At 34.1% G+C, this 13,518-nt stretch overlaps 1 protein-coding gene across 3 annotated transcripts in view; it reads right to left on the bottom strand.

Annotated features, from left to right (window-relative positions):
* Window positions 1–13,518, bottom strand: part of Stk3 (serine/threonine kinase 3) — a 284,170-nt gene that overhangs the window by 120,596 nt on the left and 150,056 nt on the right. For all 3 annotated transcript variants that reach the window (XM_026384024.2, XM_077800961.1, XM_026384033.2), the window contains exon 7: window positions 2,302–2,439. In XM_026384024.2, the coding sequence (XP_026239809.1) occupies window positions 2,302–2,439 (138 nt within the window). The remainder of the gene's footprint in view (window positions 1–2,301; window positions 2,440–13,518) is intronic.

The raw sequence follows: 13,518 nt of genomic DNA, 5'->3' as shown, positions 1-13,518 counted from the left end.
GTGTGTGTGCTTACATCATTTTTAAAAACAAGTACTCTCAAACTCTTTTTTTTTTTTGCCATTCATGACTTAAGCACATGTTCTACCACTAAACTATATCCCCAGCCCCTCATTTATACATTTTTTAAGTTTTGTGTATTAAAATCTCCTTTCTCTTTCATTTTATGGCATTGAATTGGATATATAAATATTCTCCAAAATTACCCTATAGTTCTTTCCTATTCCCATTTTGTTTAAATTAAACATTTAATCCCTTAACTAGCTGCAATTTATTTTGCTGTTTCTGTGATAAGACTCTAGTTTAATATCTCCCCCTGCCCCCCATCCCCCCAAAAAAAGTGGTGGCAGTTAACTCAGTTTGGGTTTAGTTATTTTCTTCCCTTACTGATTAGAAATGCTTTCTTCATAATATGTCAGTTTCCTTCATTATTACATTCCATTTCTAGGCATTCTATTCTCATACTGGAACCATATACTTTTCTAGGTATTTAACAAAAAATGTAGCTTTTGTTTATTATGTATAAAGTATAATTTATCTGTTCAGTCATTCATACTATTCAGATGATTTATATGTTCATTTTTTGCCTATTTTTTGTGTATTTTTCCAATCACTCCTCTTCAATTATTTCTAATTCATTGGCAGTTATTTAGGCTGTTTCCAATCTTTTGCTACTACAATGTGCTATGACTATTTTTACACATATATCATTTCACAGATGGTTGAATTTTTCTGTAGAATAATTTTCTAGAAGTGTAATTTCTGAGATAAGGAATATAATTTCCTAATAAATATTGCTAAATGAGCTTCCATACAGATGTGAAAATAAGTTAAATTTTCACAACAATTAACATTATATTTATATATTTCACATACTCCTCAATGTTTTTTTTTTTTAAAGGAAACCTGGGCTGGGCAGTAGTTCACACCTGTAAGTCTACCAGCTCTGGAGGCTGAGGCAAGAGGATTGCAAATTCAAGGCCAGCCTCAGCAACTCTGCAAGATCCTGTCTCAAAAATTTTAAAAATAAAACTAAAAGGGCTGGGGATATAGCTTAGTGGTAAAGCACCCCCAGAATAGAGGGGAGAGGAGGGGAGGGGAGGGGAGGAGGGGAGAAAGAAAGGAAGGAGAGGGAGGAAAGGAGGGGAAAGGAACTAAACTGAACAGAACTTTGGGAACTGGGGATGCAGCCAAGTGGCACAGCACTTTCCTAGCATGTGCAAAGTCCTGGTTTCAATTCCCATAGTCACCAATTTAAAAAAAAAAAAAAGAAAGAAAGAAAGAAGAGGAACCTTTGAGAAGTCACTTTCTATAAGAAAAATGATTTGAATTATTTTGTCACCTAACGATAAGAAAGATTTTGCAAATATCAAATTTGTTAATGTGAAACACATTTATTAGTTGCATTCTCAGGCAATTTTTTTGGAAAAAGAAAGGTTCACAAATAAATATTGTAGGGGCTGGGGTTGTGGCTCGGCAGTAGAGTGTTTGCCTAGCATGTGCGAGGCCCGGGGTTCCATCCTCAGCAGCACATAAAAATAAATAAAATAAAGGCATTGTGTCCAACTGAAACTGAAAAATAAATATTTTAAAAATATACATATTGTAATTAATAAATTACTTCATTTTGCATTGAATTTTAAGGCAGATTTTTAAAACAAACCAAAAACCTCCTAACATTTTGGATACAAAGTCTATTAAAGCCAAGTTAATAAAACTTTTCATTTAGGTGCTCTTAGGTGTAACTAACATTACAGCATGTAATTTTTTTTCAAGGTGTTCAGGAATTCTGTATTTATATGTCTTATAATGGAAAAACAAGTCAATAAAGAAATGCTGAGCCAAGGAACATAAGGAAAAGCAATGAGAAATCAGTATAGAGATAAGAACTCATTTCTGAAAAGAGAATCTTATGGAAATTTTGATTTAAAACAGCTTTAAGAGAAAAAGAGACAGACAGGGCTGGGGCTATAGCTCAGTGGCAAAGCGCTTGCCTTGCATGTGGGAGGCTCTGGGTTCGATCCTCAGCACCACATAAAAAATACACAAATAAAAAGCATGCTGTCCATCTACAACTACAAAAAAATATTTTAAAAAAAGAAAGAAAAAGAGACAGATACAAAAAGGGAATAGGCAAAAGACAAAGAGAATTTATAGCAGAATGGGGTATGTGTGTCTTATCACTCCATATTTCCTAGGGAGGTTTAAGTTTTGGAAAAAAAGTTGTGAAACCCAGAGCATTTCTGGCCAATGTCAAAAGCTAAAAGGTATGAATAAAATATTCTTCCTTTACAAGCACTGACCTGTAATAGTTGTGTTGCAGTAGCTCTCTGCTCAGGATTCTTCACTAAGCACTTTTTAACAAAATCGGTAAAATCATCAGACCAGAGTTCGGGCTTCCTGAATGTTGGTGGTGGATTTGTGGGAATCATAAAAATAGCCTAGTACAAATGAAGCATCCAGAAGACATAATTAGAATCACAATAGCACAACCAGATAAACAAATCTCTTTATCTTTTATCAGACTTTCAATATCAAAAACAATTTTAACTGTTCTAGGATTTCAGTAAGATTTCAATAAAGGAAGTAAGTCCATCTGCTACTAATGTAATCATTTCCCATTAATTTCCTCTGTTTGAACTGGATCTCATTGAGCCCATCATCTTTATTTTATTTATTATGTTTTTATCACTCTCCAAAGCTCTTTCATTTCAGACTCTTTTACCAAAGACATTCCTAGACACTATATATACATTCAAATTTGGTACTACATTCCAGATTTACTTCCCATTTCAGTTTTATATAAATATCCCCACTCAAAAGTTGTTCAATTTACATCTGCAATCCAAAATATTTAAGTATAAATGAAATTACTGTTGTGATTTGAAGTAATGTTTGATAAAGCCAAGATTTTATTTCTCTTGTTAAATGAGTCATGATCCCAAAAGAAAATGTTTCCAAGGTAATATACTACTTTATTAGTTATGATTTAATACTAATAATTTAAAAGTAATGACAATAGATTCAGATAGTTCAAAATTCAAAAGCTATAAAAAGCCTCCATCCCATCCCTGTCTTACCAGTTGTCCAGTCACCCTTTTGCAACCAAGAGAATTAATCCCTAATGTTCAATTAATCACTAATACTCTTAGGAAATCACTGAATGCAATGAATTAGTTTCTCTTCTTGGCATCTGAAATAGTTCCTAATAAAATACCATCACTAAAACATAATTTTCCTTGAAAAGATATAGAAACAATAAAGTGAAACAAATGTATCAAACATTCAATATATGTTATCATCTGTATTTCCACATAATATAAAAATGACATGCAGCCAACACAGCTATGATAAAAATTTTACAAAGTGAATTAGCACATGTTATAATTTTTATAACTGTAGCTTGATGGATAAATTTATACAATTACATAATCAACACAATTGGTGAAAAAAATATTCTTTAGGCAATTTCAATCTAGATAAGCATGTGTAGCCTACAACTATGGGCCTCTCAAAGACAGATCCAGGGATGTAGCATCCCCAAATCTGTCTGTCTAGGCTTTAGAATTCTTTGACTTTCCAGAAGGTGTCTGTCTCTGGAGTCTTGCTTTTTCTACCTGGCTTTTGGTGGTCCTCTCTTTCATGTGCAACTAATTTAATGTACATTATCCATGCCCATTCTCCTTAATGCATTAAGAAGGTGGAAGTAGTAATACTATACGTTACTATAACATCTAGAAACGATCAGCTTCAGAGGCACAATGCTGTAATTCCAGCAGTTCAGGAGATTGAAGCAGGAAGATCACAAGTTCAAAGCTAGCCTTAGCAACTTAGTGAGGCCCTAAGCAACTCAGTAGAACCCTGTCTTTAAATAAAATATTTGAAAAGGGCTCAGGATGTGGCTCAGTGGTTAAGCACCCCAGGGTTTGAAAGAAAAAGAAAAGAAACCACCATTTTTTACCATTAAAAGAAACTAATCAGGGGGCATGGGGGCAGGAAAGATGGTGGAATGAGATGGACATCATTATCCTAGGTACATGTACAATTGCAATATGGTGCAACACTACATCATGTAAAACCAGAGAAATGAAAAGGTGTGCTGTAATTGTGTACAATAATCAAAATGCATTCTGCTGTCATATATACCTAATTGAAATAAATTAATTAATATCCATGGCTATATTTAAAACTTCTGTTCACATATGGAAAAAAACACCAAAGCTATAAAGATAATATATTATAGGAATATCAATTTTAATGTATTCCTAACGTAATATAAAGCTGTTCTATTCTCTACTAAATTTTTATTAGATGACTAAAAACCACTTAAGTATTTCCATAGTAAAGGATGTATAACATGTATTTAGTTCAATCCTTTCATTTTTACATTAAAAACATCTAAAGCCCAGAGAGGTTAATTAACTAAAAAACAAATTTTCAGACATACAAAAGGGCAGTCAGTTAAAAGATTAAAAACATACTCCATTGCTTCTACTTCTGTGTCTCAAGTAGCAAGATGGTAAAGTACAAAGCAAAAATGGTTAATAAATCTTTTAACACACCTAATTAAAGATAAGAGCTGATAAATGGTACTTATATTGGGTGATAAATGGTACTACTATTGTCAATATATAGACCTGCTGCGTCTTTCCTTTTATTTTCAAGCAGAGAAAAAAAGCATAAGCAAATTTTGAGGTTTTAAAATAAGGCAATAACAGGAAAGATTACAACTTTCATCAGAAATACAATTGATAGTTAATTCAAAACTGATAAAGTCAAAGATAATCCGATCAAATATAAATGAGGGAAAGACCACTCAGTGGGAAAAAAGACAGTCTTATCAACAAATGATGTCAGGAAGATTGGATATGCAAAAAAAAAAAATTCATTTGGACACTAATAACATTTACAAAAACTATCTCAAAATGATCAAAAACTTTAAGAGCTAAAACTATAAAAGTCTTAGTAGAATATACAGTGGTAAAAGCTCCATTGCACTGAATCTGGCAGTGATTTTAGGAATAAAATGTCAAAGGGGAAGAAGGGAGAAGGAAGAAAGGGGAAAAGGGAGAAGGAGGGTGAGGAGAAGGAAAGGGATGGAGAAAAAGAAAACAAAAGAATGAAAAAACCCATCAAATGCTGTCAAGAATATGTAGCAATAAACCCTTACTGTTGGAAATGTAAACTGGTAGTTGACTATGTGTGGTGATTCAAAAATATTAAACATAGAGTTATCATATAACCCAACAATTCTACTTTGTTATATACACCCAAAAAATTAAAAGTAGAGAGTAAAATAAACATTTGTACACTCAAGTTTATAGCAACATTATTCACAATAGCCAAATATTAACAATAAATCCATGTGTCCATTGACAGATATATGGATTTTTTTTAAATGTGGTCTCTAAATAAGATGGAATATTACTGGGCCTTTAAAAGGAAGGAAATTTTGAGATATACTACAATAGAGATGAATCTTGAAGACATTATGCTTTGTCAAATAAGGCAGTAGCAAAAGAACAACTATTTTATGATTCCTCTTATACCAAATGCATGAAGACAGAGTAGATTAATGCAAGGGACTAGGGAAAAGACAAAACAAGGAATCACAGTTCACTGGGCATGGAGTTTCTGCTGGTCAAAAGGAAAAAGCTCCAAAGACCAATGTGGTGGCTATTATACAGTAATGTGAACATACTTTATTCCATGAATTATACACTTTATTCAAAGAATAGTGCAATAATAGAAGAAGTGATAAAATATATAAAGGAGTCATCCCCATTAGAAGAAATATCATAAGAAAAAAGAATAGAATATGGCTGCTGAGAGAAGTAGAGAATAAGCCAATTTAAAAGACTAGGGAAAGATTTGGAGAGTATGAAGGATATGGAATTCCACACTAAAAACAGTTTGGTCTGCAAGAAGGTACATAACTGAAAGGATTTAGGGTGAAAGGGTGTGAGGAGGTCCTATGTTTATTTTTACTTTAAATGAGAGTATGTTTATGATTCACAACGTAAATTTTTTTTTAAATCTGGAAATAAACTAAATATGGAATATAAGTCAATTGGTGCTACATCTACAGGAATGAAAGAAGAGAAATGAGGCAGGAGACACTTCAATTAAGTACCAACAGTGCATGTCAACAATATTCATTGGGAAAGGTGAAGAAAGGAAGAATGAAAGATTAATCCAGAATTCAAGAAATAAAAAAAAATTAGAAACCTTAATTGGAAGGCACATAGATTTTTCAACAATTCACTATACCATTTTTTGTTTGTTTTTCTTTGTCTGAGATGGGGGTGTTACTACCTCATCAAGGCTGGTCGCAAACTAGAGATCCTCCCACTTCAGGCATCCAGGTAGCTGAAGTGCACTTGGCTGTATCATTCTTTTGCATGACCTCAGAATGTGCAGCCATTTTATCACTGGATTCTAACTTGGAAAATGATCCAAAGGACTTTCCATAGACGTAGCAGTAAAAATTCAATACTCAAATCGATTGCTTCTAGGGTAGAATTTAATCTCCTTAACTGTGTATGTGCCATCCTTCAAAAAGGAAAAATTCTTTTACAGATGAGAACATTCTCTTACATCTTGTACATGTTACAACTATGAAAATCCAGCAAAAGTAATGTATCCAGTATTAAAAAAAAAGTAAGCATCAAACAAGTATTTATAAAGCCATTTTCTATGTGTTCAGAAGATGTGCTCATTTAGAAGCAGCAAACTTAGAGACCACAAGTCAAATAACACACAGTGGATTAATTTTTAGATGCTCACATTCCTACAAGACAAAACCCTGCTAGAATAAATGACTGATTTAAACCAGGATGCTTATTCAGCCTTTTGCCTAGGCCCAGTCTAGCCGGCTCAAACCATCTACCTGATGGTTCCTTTTAAGTATCTGACTTTGTAAGCCTTGCTACTACAGATTTTAAAATAGCATAATTCATATCTTTGACCCTACAGAGCTCAAAGTCAACTTACAGAGAAAAAAAGAACACATTATAAAACAAATAGCAATATAGTACCATTCCTTTAAATTTTATCTGTAAATAACTTAATTAATCTAAGACAGTTCCATAGATGTTAAAACCTGATAAGGCTTTGAGGTTGGACAAAACGGAGTTAACAGCAGCTGATGGAAAAGGCATGCAAATCCACCTGCTACTTCAAGTTAGAAAATAAAAATAAATTTGAACTCTCAGTGCTGCAAAACAGTTCAAAGGATCTACATAAATCTCTATACAGACTGACCTCAAACTGTAGGTAAATGATACTAGATTGTCTTGATAAATGTTGTTCAACTGCACTTTTGTTACAAATTGGTAGATAATGACTCAGAGATTTATGTCCTTGAAGCTAATGCTCTCCTTTGAACTTTGAGCCAATAAGCAGTGGTCTTATCTTAAGATAATCTTAACATATAAGGCTCACCTCAGCAGTAGCTATTAGAAACCCAAGGATAAAAAGCTTAACTCTAACTCTTATTTACCCAGTAGTATCATAAAGTGAACCTAAAATATCACATCCTACTCTCAAACAAGCAAGAAAACTGAGCATACAGTTCAAACAAATAAGTTTTATGATCTACTAGAATGTCTCCAGGAAAACCACTATACTTTTTATTTCCATTTGTAATGTTAGAAAATCAGTAACAAACATGATTTTCTCACAGACATTACCACTTAATTAATTTAACATAATCATGTATCACAGAAGATCCAAAACCCCTGCGGTAGAAAGTGTCTAGCCTTAGATTAACAATTCATTCCCTTGCCACCAATCAGATCACACAGACACACATTACAGCCATAAAATTTATCTTATCTCTAACACCATTTTGATTGAAGAATGTTAGTACAATAAATTACATGATTATCCTGTGTTTGTTTCTATACAATGTGTTGCTTAACTACATATTGAACCTCTGATTAAGTTTTAAAAAGAACTTCCCTGATCACAAGTAATTTTAAGAAGCCAAGAAACAGAGGGGCCTCTAATTATCTTCATGCTTAGAATTCCATGCCTTAGCCTCCAGGAGGACCCAGAAGATGTGGAAAGGGGTTCAACTGAGAAGTTACATTGCCTGAACTTTATAATCTCAGTGGAATGAGTCAACACTAATGTCTGAAGCTAAGGCAGCTGGATTTGTAGATGTACAGAAGCAGTGAGTATGCCAGAATAACAATATATGTCACTATTTAAGAACCTCAGGTATATGAGCCAAAGGTTATCTTCTGCAAATTAAGGGAAGAGGTACTGTTATAAATAAATGAGATAAACTATGAGAAAGCACTTTATAAACCTATAAAGACCTAAACAAAGTTGTTTCCTGACAGTAAACATAAAACATAGGTAGTAAGCTATTAAGTCAAATAAAAATTACTAATTTCTAAGAAAATATAGTAAAAAATTTGGTTTTGGTTTTGTTGTTGTTGCTTTTGTTATTGTTGTTGTTTTGTTTTTGCTACTGGAAATTAAACCCAAGGCACTTTACCACTGAGTTACATCCCAGTCCTTTTTAATTTTTATTTTGAGACAGGGTCTTAATAAGCTGCTTACAGCCTCATTAAGTTGCTGAGACTGGCCTCAAACTTGGATCCTCCTGCCTCAGTCTCCTGAGATGCTGAGATAACAGGTATGCACCACAGCAACTGGCTCAGTAACAATAATTTTAAAAAACCACCACAAATGAAAGAGCAAACAGTACAACGCAATGAGGGCAACACTGGGTCTCAGTGAGAAAAATAGGCTTGGGTTCAAAATCATCCCCCGTGGCTTCAGTTGGTTTTCATATAAATGAGGATGTTGCAGCAGAAGTTTATCTGGTTCCACTTCAGACATAAAGGGCTCTAGCAGTCTATCTAGCATTCTAGAAGTAAAATTCTAGCTAGACAAATATTAAATTTCTACTTAGAAAAAAGATGGAGAGGGGGTGGGAATGTGATTCAGTGGTAAAGTGCTTGCCTAGCATGCATGAGGTGCCCAGATTTGATCCCAAGATGAAGAAGGGGATGAGAGGAAAGGATAAAGACCTTCTAGATATTAATATAAAATGCAATCCTCAATTTTTATCATCACTCCCTTAAATGCAAATATAAAATATACAGAAATTCTGAAAAGACAACAGTAGAAGTCTAAAGTGAACCTTACTCCTAGAGTGCAGTTTCTACAGTAAGGACAGTTTTTAAAATATCAGGAGTAGGAATTCACAACTCACTCCAGCTCTAGTTAAAGGAACTATTAATTTGGCCAATAAAGGCCAATCTGGAAAGCAAATTAAGGAAAGAGGTACAGCTGGTGCCCTCACTACTTGTAGATAATAGTTATCATACTGAAAAGTACAGTTATAGAACATTTCCATCATTGCAGAACATTCTACTGGGCAGTCCTACCATAGATCTAACTTCTTGGTTATAGGAAATACAGAGAATAAAGGAAAAGCTAAAAGTTTTACATTAAGGCAAATCCAGATTATGGGAGATTCTACCAAAAAAAAGGGTGTGTGTGTCTGATTCCTTCAAAAAGTCAATGTCACAAAGGGGGAAAAAAAGTGTATGCATGCTGAAGATGGAGGCGGTGTGGCTGAATTAGGCTTTAAAAGGCCAAACACAATGTGTGTCAACTGAAAAATTAGATGTTATTAGAAAAATCAATATTAATTTTCTTGGACATACATTCTTATTCTTCAAGGATACATGTAAAAGTAAATGTTCAAGGATGAAACATGAAATGCTTGAAAAAATTAAGACAGACCAACTAGATAGGAAAGGGAGAGAGAGGAAAGACTGGATGGATAGATGCAAGGAAGAGAAAATGTAGTCAGAACGGTCCAGGAAAGTGGAAGAGAGAGGCACAGAAGAGTCAGAGGGAAAAGTGACTATGGAAGAATGTTTTTCTTTGAAGTGTTCTTCAAATGCAGTTGCTCTGAAGATAAAAAGAAGAGGTATAAACTAAGGAATGTGGGCAGTGTTCAGAAGCTGGAAGTTTCAAGGAAACAAATTTTCACCTACTATAGATCCAAAAAGAAAGGCAGCCCCCTGCTTTCAATTTTAGCCCATTTAGAGATCTGTATCAGACTTCTAACCTATAGAACTATAAAATACACTTGTGTTGTATAAATCATTAAGTTTGTCGTAATTTTTAAAGCAGAAATAAGAAACATATAATATGCATAGATGAAAGGGAAGAGAGGAGATTAAGACAGAGAGAAGGAAGAAGTTGTCATGATCCAGATATGGACAGGACAAGGCCAGTATAGTAGAGCTACAGTGCCATGGAGATTTGTTCTCCATGTTTCAGGTTGCTTCATGGCCTGAGGTGGCTATTCCAACACTATCTACCACATCCTTACTCCAGATATCAAGGAAGAGAGTGAAGGAATAGCAATATAGGGTATCAACTCCCTTTATCCATCCTCTTTAAAGGTCCAACCCAACACTTCTTGTGAAGTGTTCTAAACATCTTGGAAGCTCTATTCCAACAACCTTGAAAAACCCAAGGGATTTCCTTGGAGTATATTTCTTATGTTAATAAGATGAATCAAGGTAAGGCCCAGGATAGCTTCAGGATGATGGTTGGGCCTGGGAAAGAACAATTATATGATTAATGGATTAGGACTTTTCAGTTCTCTGACCTCTGGGAAGGGAATGTTGAAGACCAGTCCAAACACATGGCCAAAGATTTACTTACTCAGTTATACCTACTTAATGAAATCCCAGTAAAACCTCTATCCACTGATGCTTGGTGGAGCCTCTTGATTGGCAAGCATATTCAGGTGTCAGGAGAGACATTTCCTGATTCCACAAGAAAACACAGAAGCTCTGTTTCTTCCCAGAAACTATTGTATGTGTCTCTGCATTTGATCCTCCTGATTGCTATCCTTTGTAGTAAAACTATAATCATAAATATAGAGCTTTCTTGAATTTTTTAGTCATTTTAGCAAACTGTCAAGCCTGAGGATGTTGAAGAAACTAGTGAGTTTATAGTCAGTCAATCACAAGTATGGGTAATCTTATACCAAATAAACAATGTTACATATCAGTGATTTCTATCAAACTCAGTAGAAGACAGAAAATTATTAAAATCAATAAAATTGAGATTAAAAGAAATAATGCAAAAGACTAATGAAACAAAGAATTGGGTTTTTTTTAAAGGATAAATAAAATTGATAAACCCTTCACCAAGCTAGCCAAAAGAAAAAGGTAAAAAATTCAAACACTATTGAAATCAAGAGGATCATCAAAAGATTGTTGAAAATTTATATTCCAATAAGCTAATAAATCTTGAAGATATAGTCAAATTCCCAAAGACAGATGACTTACCCAAATTGAACGAGGAGGATACAGAAAACTTAAACAGATCAATGTCAAATAATAAAATTAAAGTAGCCATCAAAAGCCTTCCAATGAAGAAAAACCTAGGACCAGATGGATTCTCAGTCAAGTTCTACTAGTTCATCACAGAAGAACTAACACCAATCCTCCTCAAATTACTCCATGAAATAGAAAAGGAGAGAACAACTCTATGAAGCCAGTATCATCCTGATACAAAAATAAGACAAAGACACATCAAGGAAAGAAAACTTCAAACCAATATACCTGATGAACATAAATGCAAAAATTCTTAATAAAATATTGGCAAACCACATACAAAAGCAAATTAAAATGATAGTGCACCATGATCAAGTGGGTTTCATCTCAAGGATGCAAGGTTGGTTCAACATACAGAAATCAATACATGTAAGTCACCACAGACATAGACTTAAAGACAAGAATCACATGGTTATTTCTATAGATGCAGAAAAAGCATTTGATAAAGTACAGCATCCACTCATGTTTATTTTATTTATTTATTTATTATTTTTTATTGGTTATTCAAAACATTACAAAGATTGCAGAATCACATCGATTACACATCCATATTTTTACATAATGCCATAATAGTAACTGTTGTATTCTGCTACCTTTCCTATCCTCTACTATCCCCCCTCCCCTCCCCTCCCATCTTCTCTCTCTACCCCATCTACTGTAATTCATTTCTCTCCTTATTTTTTTATCCCATTCCCCTCACAACCTCTTATATGTAATTTTGTATAACAATGAGGGTCTCCTTCCATTTCCATGCAATTTCCCTTTTCTCTCCCTTTCCCTCCCACCTCATGACTCTGTTTAATGTTAATCTTTTCCTCCTGCTCTTCCTCCCTGCTCTGTTCTTGGTTGCTCTCATTATATCAAAGAAGACATTTGGCATTTGTTTTTTAGGGATTGGCTAGCTTCACTTAGCATAATCTGCTCTAATGCCATCCATTTCCCTGCAAATTCCATGATTTTGTCATTTTTTAGTGCTGCGTAGTACTCCATTGTGTATAAATGCCACATTTTTCTTATCCATTCATCTATTGAGGGGCATTGGGGTTGGTTCCACAGTCTAGCTATTGTGAATTGTGCTGCTATGAACATCGATGTGGCAGTATTCCTGTAGTGTGCTCTTTTAAGGTCTTCATGTTTAAAACATTAAAAAAACAAGGGAGAGAAGGAACTTACCTCAACACAGTAAAGCCTATACAGGACAAAACCAAGGACAACATTATTATGAATGGAGAAAAACTAAAAGCATTTCTTCTAAAACCAAGAACAAAAAATGGATGCCAACTTTTACCACTGCTATTCAACACTGTACTTGAAACTCTATCCAGAGCAAATTAGGCAAGACATGGAAATTAAAAGAAATAGGAATAGCAAAAGAAGAACTTAAATTATCTCTCTTTGCTGATGACATGATCCTATATTTAGAAGACCCTAAAAACTCCACCAGAACACTTTAAGAACTCATAAATGAATTCAGCAAAGTAGCACCATACAAAATCAACACTCATAAATCAACTGCATTCTTATACTCCGATGATTAATCTGCTGAAAAAGAAATTAGGAAACAATTCCATTCACAATATGCTCAAAAAAATAAAAAATAAAAAAACCACTTGGGAATCAATCTAACAAAAGAGGTGAAGAACCTCTACAATGAAAACTACAGAACACTAAAGAAAGAAATTTAAAAAGACCTTAGAAGATGAAAAGATCTTCAAGTTCATGGATAGGCAGAGTTAATATTGTCAAAATGACCACACTACCAAAAGCATTAAACAGATATAATGCAATTCCAATCACAATTCCAATGATGTTCTTCACAGAAATAGCAAAGCAACCATGAAAATAATTTGGAAAAATAAGAGATACAGAATAGCTAAAGCAATCCTTAGCGAGAAAAGTGAGCATGACGTATCCCCACACTGGACCTCAAATTATACCACAGAGCTATGGTAACAAAAACAGCAAGGTGCTGGCATCAAAACTGACATGAAGACCAATGAAATAGGAGACACTGACACAAGCCCACATAAATCTCATAATAGACAAAGATGCTAGAAACATGCATTGGAGAAAAGATACCCCATTTAACAAATTGTGCTAGGAAAACTGGAAATCCAAATGTGGCACAATGAAGTTTAA

This window comes from Urocitellus parryii, chromosome 7, assembly GCF_045843805.1.
Source record: "Urocitellus parryii isolate mUroPar1 chromosome 7, mUroPar1.hap1, whole genome shotgun sequence".
Classification (NCBI taxonomy): Eukaryota; Metazoa; Chordata; class Mammalia; order Rodentia; family Sciuridae; genus Urocitellus; species Urocitellus parryii.
The sequence above is the reverse complement of the archived record's forward strand: the minus strand, read 5'-3'. Positions and strand labels throughout refer to the sequence as shown.